The sequence below is a fragment of the Ursus americanus genome, chromosome 29 (genome assembly GCF_024610735.1).
Source record: "Ursus americanus isolate L20-20 chromosome 29, mUrsAme1.1.p, whole genome shotgun sequence".
Lineage (NCBI taxonomy): Eukaryota > Metazoa > Chordata > Mammalia > Carnivora > Ursidae > Ursus > Ursus americanus.
The window spans coordinates 1,829,872-1,846,191 of NC_142155.1; the positions used below are offsets into that span (position 1 = coordinate 1,829,872).

The 16,320-nt window shown below is 42.1% G+C and overlaps 1 protein-coding gene across 1 annotated transcript; it reads right to left on the reverse strand.

Annotated features, from left to right (window-relative positions):
- Positions 1 to 431: 431 nt before the first annotated feature.
- PRSS35 (serine protease 35) lies at positions 432 to 16,055 on the reverse strand. Its single transcript, XM_045804475.2, has 2 exons — positions 15,612 to 16,055; positions 432 to 4,790 (listed from the first exon to the last, which is right to left on the reverse strand). The coding sequence occupies exon 2, from the start codon at positions 4,769 to 4,771 to the stop codon at positions 3,533 to 3,535; it is 1,239 nt and encodes a 412-aa protein (XP_045660431.2). The 5' UTR covers positions 4,772 to 4,790; positions 15,612 to 16,055; the 3' UTR covers positions 432 to 3,532.
- Between the last annotated feature and the right edge of the window lie 265 nt (positions 16,056 to 16,320).

Genomic DNA, 16,320 nt, shown 5'->3' on the forward strand with positions numbered 1-16,320 from the left:
TCGAAGCCCCCCCCCCCCCCCATCTACAGTATTTTCTTACGGCAGCCCAAACTAAGACAACACCTTACCTGGAGGTAAAGCAAATAGCCTAGATTCGGGTTACAAGCTAAATTGGCCACCGTGCTCTAGACAGTTGAACTAACTGAATCAAACTGCCAGTTATAAAACCCAGAAAAAAGTAGACGAGGAATTTCCCTCCCTAGGCTTGATTTATAAGTAGAAAAGAAAACCATCTAAGAGGGTTTTTTTTCCCTTCGGTTAAATAGTGAATCAATAAAGAGTCATGAGTCCACCCATATACTGACCTCACCTGATGAGAAGATGATTTCACAATCAATTAGACCAAATCTCCTTAGTATCTTTGAGCCTTATGATTAGGGCATTAAAGAAAGAACAATTCTAGCTGGGGGAAAAAATCCATTTATTAGAAATATTCTTCCATTAATTAATTGGAGATGTTTACTAAATATAAAACTGTATTTTAAGCCTTGGCAGGTAATCTTTAAAATCAGTAGCCAAAATATATTTGTTATAGTGACACCACATAAAAGAATATATGATCCTATTTCCAGACTATTTCCAGCTAGAGATCACATCTTTGTAATGCTCAGTGCTTGGTTCAATTGTCTTACCCCAATATTCTTAATTAAGGATCACAGTTCATTTTAGATAAGAATAAATACCCAACTGGCTCGAAGAAGGCCAAAGAATTATGAGTAATTGAAACATGGAGATTGGGATAATATTCAAGATAAACAATGTCATTTTTGCAGAATGTAACAAACTGAACTAATAATTTAAACTAAAACAGTAAGTTATATTCCTGATTTATTTTACTAACTAACTAATATTTAAGTGGTGAAGTTTTTATTACTGGAAAACCACTTGAATGTGATGGAGAGAAGTTAAAATCTAAATTTTGGAGTTAAGCTAAATGATCTTTATGGTCTCTTCTAATCCTGAGATTCTTTCTATGAAAAACGAATTTCAAAGTATTCTTTGATCTACAAATAAAAAGGGTAATGATTTGTTTGGAACTCTGATCTTGGTCATATATGCATTTAAATCTTTTTTCAAAAAGAACATTTGGGATTTAAATAAGCACATCAAAAAAGACAAAAAATGTTGTCTCTTCTGCCCATGTACTTACCTATTTCAGCAAGAAAAATAAATAAAATGAAATTCATTATTGAGGTAAAGAAAAAAATCACAAAATTTTAAAGTTCAGTTGTTTTGTAAATACTGTAGTTATTTGAATTCAAATCACTGATAAGTTTCTTCAGGCAGTAAGTCACTACCGTCCTTTGCACGCAATAGACATCATATTGTGCCTGAGTGTATTTCTTCAGCTGCGTGAAGTCGATTTCTATTTCAAATCTGGTAAGCGTAACAGGAAAAGTATGTGAAGTGAAACTTTCTGAGTAATGTAGTATACTTTAGTGGTCCTAAGTAGGTCCTGTAAGATTCATAATTCAGTTGGAAAAGAAAAGAGAATGACAGAATAAAATAAACCCCTGCAAATAAAATAGGCTAAATTTTATATTTTTGAAAAGTACAATTTTAAGGACATCATTTGTATTCAGAATTTAAGCTTAAGCTCCAGACTTTTGACACCAAGCACCCTATGTTATTTTGAACTTACACAAATCCCAAGAATTATTTTCTAAGAATCTAAGATGAAGATTGTGTGTATATGTCTGCAAGCATGTAAGTGTGCAAAATTCATGTCAAAACCCTTTCAGATCATATAGATGTTTCCCCAAAAAAGATTTGATCGAAACTTTTGAGTCAATAGACCTATCCCACTAGCAAGCACCAATGATAAAACGCTGCTTAGTGAAATGCGGTTAGAATTAAATAAAATCATTTTTTTAGTAAACGACACAGTTAATTTAATATTTGCTGAAACCCTGTATATAAAATGTATATGCAGATATAGTAAGAGTTATGATTGATTTATTTTTTTAATGTTTATTGAATGATTTTTAAACAGATTCACACTATAAAAGAATGTATACTTGTATTGAATTCCAGCTATTTTGGACAAGCTTTACAAATCACCTTTTACCATAACCTAATCAAATATTCTTTTGCATACTAATCAAGGGCATAACTCCCCATTCTCTTAAAAAAATAACAAGTAAAATAAATTTGAACTCTAGCAGAATCAGTGATTTAGGTGAGTCATGAGAAAAAGAATGTGTGCCCTAGAAACTGCCAAAAATAGCAGACCAGAAATTAGGCTTGCAATTCCTGAATTTCATGGTGCACTCAATTGCAAATCACTAAAACCCTTTAGACATAATGGCCTGAACGAACCCACTTTTACAATCATTCAACGAATATCTGTTCATTCAAGAAAAATGTGATTAATGACTCTGTGTTTTGCCTGAAGGCAGCCACTGGTTTCTGTCTGCTGGGGCCTGAGCGAGTATATTAGCCTTGGCCCATGATGAAAAGGATCAGAACCTTCTTTTAAAAATTGTGTGTGTAAATTATATTCATTTTTAGGGACTTATCTAAAACCACTAGTCAGAGAAATCGCCAAAATAATATGTATATGGCCCTATTAAGAAAGCTGAAATCTATCAAGGGAAAAATGGCTCTGTCTTGAAAAAGACTAAAATTCCTGGTCCTAAAACTTGTAACACCTCATACAAAGAAGACTAGCATTAAATGATGAGGCTTTCAAAACGTGCCCATTTATAACTTGTGAACTGTCCTCCCTCTGCCTTCATGAAAAGTCCACATTTTGAACATTAGTTAAATAAAAACTTGAGATCTTAAAATATCTCAGCTTCCCTATTTTTAAACTAGATACATTTCATAGAACAAAGTATTTCTCCCATTTTTAAATAATACACATTTCAGTTGATATTTTTTAAAGCAGTAAGATAGTTGCTAGCTTTGTTTATAAAGCTTGCTGTATCTTGCAACTCTTAAAAAAAAAACAAAAAACACAGCAATGACTAAACCAAAGTTTCTCAGACCCAGCAGAAAACACTATATAAACACGGAGGGCATGAGCTGAATGGGTCCATCTCCAAGTAATACAAGCTGTTGTAAATTATTGTCTCTACCCGGACTCTAACCTTGTTACTGTATCTCTCTCTGCAGTTTCACATTACTGTGCCACCAGCACCCTATTAGATTCTTGACAGAGTAGGACCCTGAGAATAAGTCCATTAAGAAAAATCACATATTATTTTTAGTACCAGTTTGAAATTTTAAAGAGTGTCTGATCTTAAGAAGGCAGAAAGAAACAAGAGACTTCCCACAAATGATATTTATCACCATGTAAAGAAGAATATATACTTGACAATGAGGTGCCCATCTAGTTTCAGTTATTTGTACCTAAGTATTTTTTAAATGTATGAAAAGCTCCTCATTTGGGAAGTAAATTTATAAAAATATTGAAATGCTACTGCTAGGGTCCAAGTCCAGGCATAACCTAGGAAGTGATCTTGCTGCAATGACCCTAACTGGTGCGCTCTGCGATTCGGATAATCCAGCGCCTCGTTGCAGGTCTTTGTCAGCCGTAGGTGCAGTTGGCGTGCTCTCCGTGAATCCAGAGGCAGATCTGGGCGTACTTAAGGGGGGTGATGCGCACCGCCACGTTGTAGTCCTTCTGCACTCCGTGGACATCCACCCACTGGTGGCCTGAATAGACTGCAATGATTTTGCGCTTCCAGTTCTTTTTGTCTGGCTCTTTCAGACGCAGATAGACTCCAGAACCAGTGGAGCCGGACTCCGCGTCGCAGTATTGATAGAGGAGATCATTGGATTCGTCGGACACGCTACAAAACCGGTAGACTAACTGATCGGCCCTATCGTGATCAAATCCTGAGAAGTGGATCATTCCCCCAGGCAACTTCTTGATGGTTGGACTGATCCCCAGTTCCATGTATTTCTTTTTGTGAGCACGCTTCAACTCCAGAAGAGCGTAGTCATAATCCAGGGCAGCGTCCGCCTTCCCTCCTCTAGCCCAGCCTTTGGGAATGTGCGTATTCTTGACCCGGGTCCACTGGAAGGAGGGCCTCCCCTCAGTGACTCTCCGACCCCGACCAGATTCCTTTCCTCTTCTTCGAGCCTTGGCTCTCTCCAGATTGTCTTTGGTACTTTCTTGCTGATCACCAACAGTGGCTTCTCTCCTGCTCCTCTTAGAACCCCTCCGTTTCTTGCCACTGCCCTTATTTCTCATCTTCAACAACCCTACCCTTAGCTTCTTACTCCCTTTGATGTAGTCCTTTCCATCGTGCACACAGTGGGCAGCTGTTAGAACGTGGCTGGGGGAAACGAGAATACCGCTGCAGCCCGTGGAGAGCTTCACAGCTGTGTTGAAAGGGAAATTGGTTAAGAACTTTTTGTCCAGGATGCTGAATCGGCTGTCCGTGCCATACACCTGTCTCTTCCTCCTAACAGATGCTCCTTTCATGCTGATATTGTGAGTGGGCTCCAGGATCACGTCTTGAACTTTCACTCTGGTCAAGGTTCGGGTGCCATTCTCAAAGACAGTCTCATAGGAAAGAGAATCTTCCAGATCAGAAAGGCTGGGAGCTGGGAGTTGTTTCTGGCATTCGATGCCACACACTGTACTGAGCACCATCTTAGCGTCTGCCTCAAAGGTGGGACTGGTGAGAGGGAAAGTCCTTTCACTGACCAGCCGGGGTATTTTTCTCAAGTGCCACATAAAATCCTGTTCCATTTCAGATCCATCAATGAGGGTCCACCCAAGGATGAAAAATATCCAACAAAATAGCATATTTTCCATTTCGTTCTTCTCTTTTGTCCTTAAAAATGTAAAAAGAAAGAGAAGCTTTAATAATGTTCTCTTTTTAAATATGTTACTTATCCATTTCATTTAGGCCTTGAGTTCTTAATGTACTGTCACCACAAATAGGAGTCCTTATTTGCACTGTACTTAGATTTTACTGAGATTAGATAAACACCCTAAGTAGGCACACAAAGACTTGCAAAATTAGTAAACTATATTTCACCCAATCTTCCTTCCACCAGCCCTAACCCACCTTCCCCCACCCCCACCTGCCATCTCCACCTCTACCTCCCCAGACAGCCCAACACATGGGAGGGTAAGATGGGGTGGTGAACCGGAGTCCCCTTTTGCCTGAGCCACTCTCCCTTCCTAGGTCTCCTACAACCTTATTTCCAGGTGATTTAAAAATGAAATGGCAGCAGATGTCTGGCATTTCCCCCTACACTTAGCTCTTCAAGAGCAGGGATCACAAATTCCTCATCTCTAGAGCATAAATCCCTAGCACAGAACTCAGAAAATGGTTCATTATAATACAGTGAATTTCCTTAAACCATGGTTTGCATACCAAGCTGACTGATGGTGCGATGTACCATGCACTTTTCTTGAAACCAAGTTGTGCTTGGAACTACCATCTAAGCAAAGCAACATACAGAAATGCCTCATGGTAGAACTTGACTGCAGATTAAAATCAGTTGTAAGAACTGAAGGCTGTGGTCCTGAACTTGCCACTTGGGAGAACATGATCATGATTCAGTACAGTCCCTTTCATCATCAGTCTCATCATCTAAGAGCAGTGCTTTTGTTAAATATTGTTTAAGTTGCCAGTGTTCGAGAAATTATGTAATACCCCTTGTATTGTTTCCATCTTCTTGCCCTCTTTTCCTGCTTCTCTAGGCTCACTGGTATGTAAATCTACTTCATAGCATTGATGTTTGCATTTTTGCTTTGTGTAGGTAGGTAGGTAGGGGACAGTGGTAGCATTCCTTAGAGCAGCAGTTTCGAACTACCAGGTCACTATTGTTTGTGAGCTGTGCTCCAAGTCATTTTAAACTAATAGTTACAATATCAAGGCTTAGCATATGCTATTCATTTTATAGAAAGCTGGGACAAGTCAAGGTTAGATTATTCCTACAATGCCTTTACTCAAGATGCTTTCTGAGAAGGTTGGTCTTTTGTTTGGGTTTTGTTGGGGGGGGGGTTGGCATGGAAAAAAAGCTAATGAGAAATGTTAGGAATGACCCACAACCCAGGGTAAGATTCTGTGCACTGTCATGAAAAGCAATCGATGTCTCTGAGGCAGAGTTGAATATGGCATCTCTCTCTCTTTTTAAAAAGATTTTATTAGAGAGAATGGGAGAGAGAGAGCACAAGCCAGGTGAGGGGCAGAGGGAGAGCACACCCCGATGAGCAGGGAGCCCGATGCAGGACTCGATCCCAGGACCCCGAGATCATGACCTGAGGGGAAGGCAGACACTTAACCGACTGAGCCACTCAGGCGCCCGAATATGGGCATCTCTTGACACAACAGAGTTCATTTGGCCCATATTCAAGTAGAGAAGTTTGTTAACACACTAATGGCATTCTTTTGATAAAACAAAAATATATAGTACGTGAACTTTATTGTTTAACACGATATATTCATTGAAACCTGACATAATTTGTATCATCACATATTTGAACATATTAAGCAAATTTAGAATAATCTTTACCATGATTTGCATCAGCAAAATTACACAGAAGTTTTACAGTTTCCATTTTTTATCTGCTCATACTTGCATGCAGAGCCATGGTGATTCTGGTTAATATTAGACTGTCTTGTTTGCTAAATAGCTTGTAATTTGTTTTACTTTGGAGACAGGACATTCTTCTGTACAGAGTGATGGATATCATCAAAAAAATCAATAAAGAAAAACATCCACACTCATGTCACAATATTTTCTAATCATTACTATGGCAAATGTCACTTTATACAAAGCAGTAATTATATTGGTAGTGATTTTGTTGAGCCAGTTAGTATTTTCTTTTGTTATCTCCAATGCAAATTTCACAATGACTATTTCATCAATTATATTTAATTGAATTGGAGCGGGAAAGGCTAACAACTTAGTAACTCTACTGAGGCCTTGAAATCATGTTTTAGTGGGCACTTCCCAAGAGGAAAAAGTATGTCTTTGTCTAAAAAAAAAAAAAAGCTAGTATCAGAGAGTTATTTGCTGTCTCTTAGCCTAACAACAGAGCAAAATAGATTATCCTTTAAAATATGTGTGTGTGTTTTTGATGCTATCTACTTGATTCGTAGCAAAATTTCAATCAAGAAAATTTTTTTGTGTGTGGGCAACAAAATGTTTAAAAATTGATTATTTTCATCTAGTCCTTTATGACAACAGCTGTCCATTGTGAACTAATATAAGAATACACCAAAGAGGGTGCTTGGTTGCCTCAGTTGGTTAAGCATCTGTCTTTGGTTCAGGTCATGATTTCAAGGTCCTGGGATGGAGCTGGGGAGCCTGCTTCTCCCTCTCTCTCTGCCCCGTTTCCTCTGCTCATGCTCTCTCTCAAATAAATAAAATATTAAGAAGAAGAAGGAGGAGGAGGAGGAGAAGGAGGAGGAGAGGAAGAAGAGGAAGAGGAAGAAGAGGAAGAGGAGGAAGAAGAAGAAGAAGGAGAAGAAGAAGGAGGAGGAGGAGGAGAAGAAAGAGGAGGAGGAGAGGAAGAAGAAGAGGAAGAAGAAGGAGAAGAAAAGAAGAAGAAGGAGAAGAAGGAAGAAGAAGAAAGAAGAAGAAGAAGAATACACCGAAAGAAGGGCCCCTGGGTGGCTCAGTCAGGGTTGGGTGACCAGCTCTTCATTTCGGCTAGGGTTGTGATCTCGGAGGCCTGGGATCAAGCTCTGCAATGGGCTCACCGCTCGGTGGGGAGTCTTTCTCTCCCTCTCCCTCTTTCTCTGCCCCTGCCTCCACTTGCACACATGCATGCGGTCTTTCTCTCTCGAATAAATCCTTAAACACACACACACACACACACGCACCCCAAAGACTAAAAGTCAGCCAAATATCCATGCTGAGAAACACAAAGATTCATTCTGTACATTTTAACACTTGATACTCATGATCCATGGAGTAATAAATGTGTGAAAGGCATTCCTAGGCAAAACAAAGGACATCTAAATTATGGTACGGTGATACTGTTTCCCCAGTTAGGTTTTATTTTTTTTCACTGCTACTTAATTTAGCCTTACAACTAAAGCTAGTTAAGTAAAGAAAGGCAGAATGCAAGTATTAAATGGTAACGGACAAGACGATCTTTTGCTACACAAACCATTGAACTGGAACATGAATCTCAAATATAGAGGTTCCACTACTCTTTACCAAGAAAAACATGTGCCCTGTGCCATAACTCTCTAGGCAGACTTGGAAGAAAGCCCCATGTGATGGTTAATTTTATGCATCAAGCTGGCGAGGCTGCAGGGCACCCAGATATCTGGCCAGACAGTATTCTGGGTGCATCTGTGAAGGCGTTCCTGGAGGAGTAGCATTTGAATTGGGAGACTGCGTAAAGCAGACTTCCCTCCTGAATGTGGGTGGGCCTCATCCAATCAGTGGAAGGCCTGCATAGAATGAAAAGGTGTGAGGAAGGGGGAACTCTTCCTGCCTGCTTTGAGCTGGGACATTAGGGTTTTTTCCTGCCTTTAGACTCTAAATGAAACATGAACAACTCAGAAGAATGTTATTAGTTTATTAATAACATTCAACACCTGTGTATGGCAAAATAAACTGTCACATCAAGGGATGTCCAGATTACAGTCCTAGATCCACAGTGACAGTATCACCTGGGATCTTGTTAAAAATGCTAATTCTCAGGGCCCAACCCAGAGCTACTTTCCAAACTCTCCATAATAGGGGCGGGGGGTTGGACGGGAGGTGAGGTTCCCAGCTATCCATGTTTTAACCAGCCTTCCAGGGGCTGCAGATGCTCAGTACGGTTTGAGAACCACGGCAGCAGTAAAGGCCCTGGGGCAGCATTGTGAGCCACACTGCAGAAGACAGTTCATCCAGGGATGATTGTTCAACCAAGTTCCAAATGACCTCTGCTTCATCTTTGTGTACAAAACAAATTTATTCTAAACTTTGCTCTTTTACTGTGTTAGCAACTGCTATCAAATGATTCAGCCATTAATAAAGAAAAAACATGCTTTTACATAACTAAGTTAATAATACATCCAAAAAGATTCAAACTCAGTAGGCTGGGAGGCAGGGTGGAGAATGAGCAAAATGGGTGAAGGGGAGTGGGAGCTACAGACTCCCAGTTATGGAGTAAGTCATGGGAATAAAAGGTACAGCTGAGGGAATAGAGTCAATGGAATTACAAGAGTGTCGTACGGCAACCCATGGTAGCTTCACCACGGCCAGCACAGCATAACCAACAGAATTGCCAAATCACTGTTACACGCCTGAAACTCATGTAACACTGTATGTCCACCATACCTTAATTAAAAAAATTCAGTAGGCTTGCGGGCAATGCTTCCAACATCTGATGTTACAAATTACGCGCGAGCATGGGTCTGCCAGGCCCGTCTGGTGCCCTTTGAGGGAGGAGCTCTGTCGCAGTGTGCCACAGGAATAAAAGCTATGCCCACATCTATCCTTGGGCATGGGAAGGGCAGAGCCTTATAATATGACCTCAGGATCCCAGTAATAAGAGGACATGAATTTAGTTAGCCTAATTTGGCCTGTAATTTAAAACTGGACAAATGTTTAAGGACACTTGCTTTTGGAAAATCTAAGTTTGCCTTGTGGTGAACTGTCAGTGTAAGGTAAATGATAGCTCTTACTGAGAGAGCAACCGGCGGTTCAGGGGACACATCTACACGCGCCCATCATCCAAAAAGCACCAACTCATTGATCTGAAGAGACACAGTCACAATTGGCGGGGCAGCCTTAACATTTGGAAAGCTTTCATGTCCCATGTCTTCCCTCATCCTCCTCCTTTTTCCTGTTTTCCATGTAATTGTGACCTTCACTGTCACTTTCCAGATGCCTTGAATTTGGGGCTTCATATTCCAATTTTGGTTAACAAAAGTGAGGTTGCAGTCATCGGTCTCCACCATGAGTCAGCGTACACACAGTCGATTATGGGTTGGCTCATGGAGACAAGTGGAGGGGAAGGGAACTAGGGAAGAAGCAAGACTCAGGATTTGTAGATGAATTCTTACCAATGCAGCAGCCATTAATCCACCTCTGTACTTGGTCTATGTTAATAGAAATGACCACACGAAACTACAAGAGATAATTTACTATGACTGTTTGTTTGTTTGCTGATGCTTTCTTGGAGGTATGATTGCTGATAGGATTGAGGATATTGGAGCATCTGTAATAGCGTCGTGGTTACGTGTATTGACCAGGGAGTAGGAACACTCGGGCAAAGTCTCATCTTTACCACTTCTCAGGCACATGAATTTGGGCAATTTGTTAAATTCGGTTTGAGTGTCCTCATCTGCAAAGTGGGGAGAATAGTAATCTGTACCTCAGATTGTAACTGTGTGGACTAAGTAAGATGATATATCCAGAGAATTATTTCTGAGCCCAGAGCATAGGAAGCAGTCAATAATAGGTTCTTTTATAATTATTATTCTACCTGAATTGGGTGAATTAATATCACTTTAAAATAGTTTATTACTTAAGCCAAAGCTATAGCAGTTACGTTTCTAAAACTAAACACCCAAATATTTTTATTTCAGGATAGTTTCAGACACACTCTCAAGCTCCCTTTTTCTTTGTTTTCTCTGTTATGTTTTTTGCTCAAGGACAGCTACATTTTAGAGACTTCCCAAATGAATGCTTTCCTAATTACTCATGTCTGTGAATATCTGTGGCTTTGTAATATATTTTTCTCAGAGCTATTAAACTTAAGTGTGATTAAACATTACCCAGCCACAGAACACTCGAATTGCATTTCCTGTGTCTTATTTATAGCCTGGATCTACATTAGGAATTCTAGAACTGCATCAGGCCCTCAGCCTAAAAAGAAACAGAGTCAGTGTCAAAATAATTACTCCAAGGGAGTGGTTTACAGTGAAATAAAAACCTAAGTTTTTGAGTGAGTCTATCTAGAGCGTATAGAATTTTACTAAGGCACGACATAATTCTATTCTAAGACTCAGTACCTCTTCTGTTTTTTGGGATTTTTTTACCCTGAGAAGTGCATCTTTTAGCTTAAGTAGGACAGGCGGACTAATGAAGGATTAGATGATTGCTCACTATATTAAATATTTCAAATGAATAATTTTCCTGTATATGGAAAGAATACTGACTTACCATCAAGAACCTGCACTCTGTGAGGTGATAGATATGTTAATTATCTTAGCTGTTGTAATCATTTCTCAATGTGTATATAAATATATACACACGTATGTATATATAACTACACATATGTATTTAAGTATATACAATGTGTGTGTATATATATATAAATATCATGATGTACACCTTAAATATACATAATTTTGTCAGTCATACTTCGATAAAGCTGGAGGGAAAAAAAGGAAAAAAAAAATTTGCACCGAGCTGCTCTCCTTCACCGGTAATAGATTTGCCTTAGCAGGCCTGCCTTTGCGCCTGGTCCCCTGTTCTGTATGGTGAGGTAGTGGTCCAAATTCACGTGGACACTCTGCTGCCATAGAACATAATTTTGCATGAACCCGACGCACATTTTCCAGGGCTGGTGTGGGTCAGGGACTGCTCAGATCAATGACCCTGGAGGGCCAACACCGATTTCCGCCTCATGTGTTAGGACACAGAAACGACTGCATAGCCACTTTCGACAACACGCCTGCGCTTTATTTAGCCCCCCACGTTTCCCACCAGCCGCCCCTCCCCACGGCACCGCCCTCACTCACACGCGACAAGCGTGTGGAAACCCGCACGGCAGTCTTCGCTCGTCCTCCGCTTTCAGCTCCACCCGCCCGGGAAAGAGGGACACGCAGCAGGGAGGCACAGCGGCCTGGCCCGGGGAGTCCCAGTCCCTGCAGACAGAGCGCTGGTTTAGGCCGAAGCAGGAGGGGAGGGGCGTGAGCAGGGAGAGGAAGCAGGTGTGAAGCGGCATCACCTGGGTTAGGTTGGGAACACTCGCAGAAGCTTTAACAGTCGCTCTCACAAACCGGGAGCAGACGCAGGGGTGCGTGGGTGCTGCAAGTGTAGCTTGCCTGAGGCCCTGGCCTAGCGTCGATCACTGACCCGAGCGCCAGCGCCGCGTGGAGACAGCATTCAGGTCAGAGGCGTAGCGGATCACCGCGATGAGAAAGTACCAGTAATTCATCAGTGAGGGGAGGCGTGTCAGTGGGCTTTGAGGGACGTATGATTTTCAGGAAGGTTACTTAACGTCTCCCAACATTATTTCCTACATTGGTTAAACAGGAATGATAGTTTAGAGTATTTTTGTGACAAACTAATATGCTGTATATAAGCACAATGCCCAGAGCACAGCAGACACCCACAAATGACAGCAGTCACTCCTACTATCAAACAACAAGAATCAAAACATAGGAAGATATTTAGAAGGGACCTCATGCATCTCTAACGGCCTCATTGTGCTATGCCCCAAAGTGGCTCCCGGAGAAAGCCCTCCGTGCTCCCCAGCACCCATGAGTATGCTCCTTCCAGGGTAAGCGGGGCTGCGCCTGTGATTTCGTGAAGCCTTCTTACGTGAGGACATGAGCTAGGACTACCCAGGTGAGGCCCATGTAATACCGGGATCCTTAATGAAGGAGATCCATGTGGGCAGCCTCGAGAGCCTGCAGAGGGCAGGCGAACAAATCCTCTCCTCCGATTCCCAGAAGGAATGCAAGCCCGCGGACCCTCCTGACACTGACCTCCAGAACTGTAAGATAATGTGTTGTTTTAAATCGCTACATTTTTTTATTTTTACAGCAGCAGTAGATAAAGATAAGAGTCTAGTTTTTACAACTGTCTGCCCTGGATGTTTAGAAAGAAAGAATCGTAGGGAGTGACCTAAAGTGGAAAACAAAGTTTGGTTCAGAGACTTAGACATAAATGAATATTTTCATTTTAAAGAAAAGCATACAGTCATGAAGTTTTTAAACTAAAAATAGAAGATCGTGTTAACGTGTTTTGGTGGCCGTGGAGCTATACTGCTAGAGAGAGACGAGAACTGCAACAGGGTAGATAAATTTGTTTATTCGACAAACGCATACTAAGTGATTACTATGTTGTGCACCATTTCCAAGTTTCTTTCCTTGTTTAAGAACCTCTTTGATAATCCTCCCAACCTGCCGAGCTGGAGCAGAACACTTTTAAGATACCTCTCAGCTCTAAAGTCTCAGGCTAAACCACAAATGAGAAAACACCTAACTTAGTCTTGAGTGATCCTCAAGGAGCTTAATTGCTGGTCCCCGGGGTAGGAACTTTCCTGCTGTTCGTATCGCCACCACTAGATGGCAGCGCTAGCCTGCTGATGGCAAATCTAAAGTCCTGCATTTAAATTGTTTACATTCACTCAGCTATGATACAGAATTTATTTTAAAAGCATGTAGGATTCAGCAGGGGGACAAAGTCCAACTGGCTAATAATATACTAAATGGTTGTCACATATGGAATTTATCACATTTAGAAAACCCATCTGCAGGCTGCAGAGCGTATCCTGATGAACTGAAGGCTGATGATGCTATCTACAGCCAGACAATTTTCTGGCAGGTGGGTTTTCCAAAAACCATTGTAGTGCCAGCCCACTTCCACTCTGACCTGCAGCACTGCTAAATAGTCCCCGAAAATGTGCTGCAAGTCATCTCAACACAAAGAAAAATCTTCAACTTGCCAACTATTTCACATATGTTTATCAAATACTTTATATAATCCATTACCAAAGGATAAGCTCTCCACTGACTCAATGCTGAAAAGAAATGGCAAGAAAGTTCATTGACAATGTGCCAATTTCTATTCAAAATACCATACCATAGCACTATTTTCAAGTTTACTTTTAGGAATGGAGACAAAGTAATGTCTGCTTTAAAATTTTGGCAGTACTCGAGGGTAGGAAGATGGTAAAGTTACACAGTTGATGATTTTACAGTAACGCACAACTTCTGTTTCTCATCACAATAAAAAATAAAACCCCCTTTGTTTTTTAGCTATTTTTCCAGGACATGGACATTTCAATTGATGTAATGGATATGCTGTGTGTAAATCAACTTTGGGGTGAATGGCACGAAGGGAGCCCGCAGGGAACCCTCTGCTAGCTCTCATAGAGGGAGATAGGAAGCACGTAGGGTAGGGCTGCTGACTTAGTCTTTCTCTTGCAAGCTGGCCTTTCAGAGCAAAGGTTGTATGTAAATGTATGAGCTTTGCTGCTCTGCAGGCTTTCAAGTGTTTTAGGATCACAATGTTGTTGGCTAATCCTGCATCAGTTTAACCTATTTGAAGCTTTGGGGGCGGGGGGGGGGATGGGAGTTAAGCAAAGCTATAAAATAACTTTTATACCACTGATTTGGCTTTGCTGTTTCCCAGCCTCTCATCTCAGATTTCTCATCTGCAGAGTTAACAACCCCAGCTGAGGTGCCTTCGGCCTCCGGAATTCCGAGTCTGATCCTACTGTTAAAATGCAATATGCTGGCCTTGGATATTTGAGCGCTGGGCAGAGAAAGATAAATAACTGACTTGATAGGGAAAATTAACTCACATTAGCAATTGTTTATTTTAACCTATAATGAGCACATCCCGTGTGCCAAGCACTAAGCTAAACAATCTCACACTTAAAAACACGAAGAAGATTCTCCAGAGTGTACAGGTTTCTCAGTTGTCTGCAAGAAAAGTGGTCAGAGTATCCATGCTCAACCTCCTCTCACACTGAAGGGGCTCCTGTAATATCTCCTAGTAAAAATAAAAGTCCATCTACTTGGCCACTACTTTCAAGCCTAAATGTCTTATTTGGCTGGAACTTTAACATTCTCTCTTCTAAATTATAAAACAGATTCTAAGCATAATTCTCCAGGATTATATGACTTTTATAATCCTCGTAGAGACAAATGTACTGGGATAAAATGAGAATTTTAGAAGTGAGAAGGATTAATAAGGGGGGGGGATACTCACATAGGACAAGCAGCTTCTTTTCAAATCAGTGACCGTGTGAAAAGGCCAAAGGAAGCCAGTGGGAGTGTTTCTACAACTTTTCAAAAACTGTTTTATTATGGCAAATTTCCCAACTACACAAAAGTAGAGGGAAAAGTAGAAAGAAAGAGGAAAAAAAATATAACTCCGTATGCCCATCACCCAGCTTCAACAATTACCAATATTTTGCCAATCTTGCTTGGGCTATGTAGCCCCCCTTATTTGTATTTTAAAGCAAGTACAAGACTTTTCCATTTCATTTCACCTTCTCATTTTAAAAATGTTTTTCACCACTCCTTTTGCTGACCTGTGCAGCCAAGTTGATGACAAAGTCAGAGAGCGATTCCTGGCTTTCATAGTGACCCTGCCAGAGAGGCTTTCAACCAGAGTAGACTTTCCAAGAATGGTTTTACACCTTTTTCAATGGCATCTGTTAATAATCATAAAAATGAAGAGGGTCTCCTCTCGTACTGCTTAAGTAGAAAGAATTCCATTTAGAGTCCAATGCAAACACTGTTACTGTTAATATTCAACTGTGCGGACGCGGCGCACAGAGTTCCCTATTGGAAGAGTAGTTTCTTTGAGGACTTAAAGTGCTACGTTTGAGCTCTCTCTTTGGAGCCCTTCAGAGAAGCTTTCCTCGGGTGGGTCTGCCTTTCTCAGGGAAACGTCCAGTTCTTGGGTTTTGCCCTGTCGGGGGGGGGGGGGGGCTCCGTCCTTACCTGCGAAGCTTGTTCGGTGCTCGGGATGCTGCCCAGCTCGAATCAAAGGCCCCCAGAGGCGGTCAGAGCGCGGGCCGGGCGGCCGGGGGCTGCTGCCACGAGCCTCGCGGACCCACCGGCACCACCAGCAGCTCGTGGCGGGGACTGCGGAGGAGGCCGGAGCCGAGCGGTGCGCGGGCCGGCAGATGGGAGGGGAAAGGGGGCGATGACGCCGGGCGGACGCAGGGGGGAGGCGAAGGAGGAAAGGAGGTGGGCTCGCGGAGAGGCAGGGAAGGAGGGAGGAGGAGGGAACCCGGACGCCGCGCTGGGCTGAAGGAGGGGGGTTCCTCGGACGTGCGGAGCGGACGGGCCACCACCTTTCCCCCCAGCACCGCCGTCCCCAGAGTGAGAGAACGATGCACTAGGAAAGATTCATGCGTCGATCCACGAGAGAGGTGTGTCCCCGTGATAGTGTGCATCCCTCGCACACTATCTCAAGAAGAGACTTGAAAGTTGGGGAGGAAGGGTGATGGGAGTGTGTGCGAGTTGTTCATTGGTCTCACTACCCCAGCTCTCTGTCTAGACCCCAGCCATGTAGAAGAACCCAGGCTGCTCCCCAACCCCATCCCAAACCGTGTCTGTTGGGGTCTCGCTTCCTGGGTCGTATCCCGCACAGGGCAGACCGGACTGGAGCCAGCGCCCGAAGTGCGGGCTCCCTCCAACTTCAGGC

Bases quoted from the DNA above. Each gene is read 5' to 3' on its own strand.
- PRSS35 (XM_045804475.2), bottom strand. From the start codon at position 4,771: ATGGAAAATATGCTATTTTGTTGGATATTTTTCATCCTTGGGTGGACC.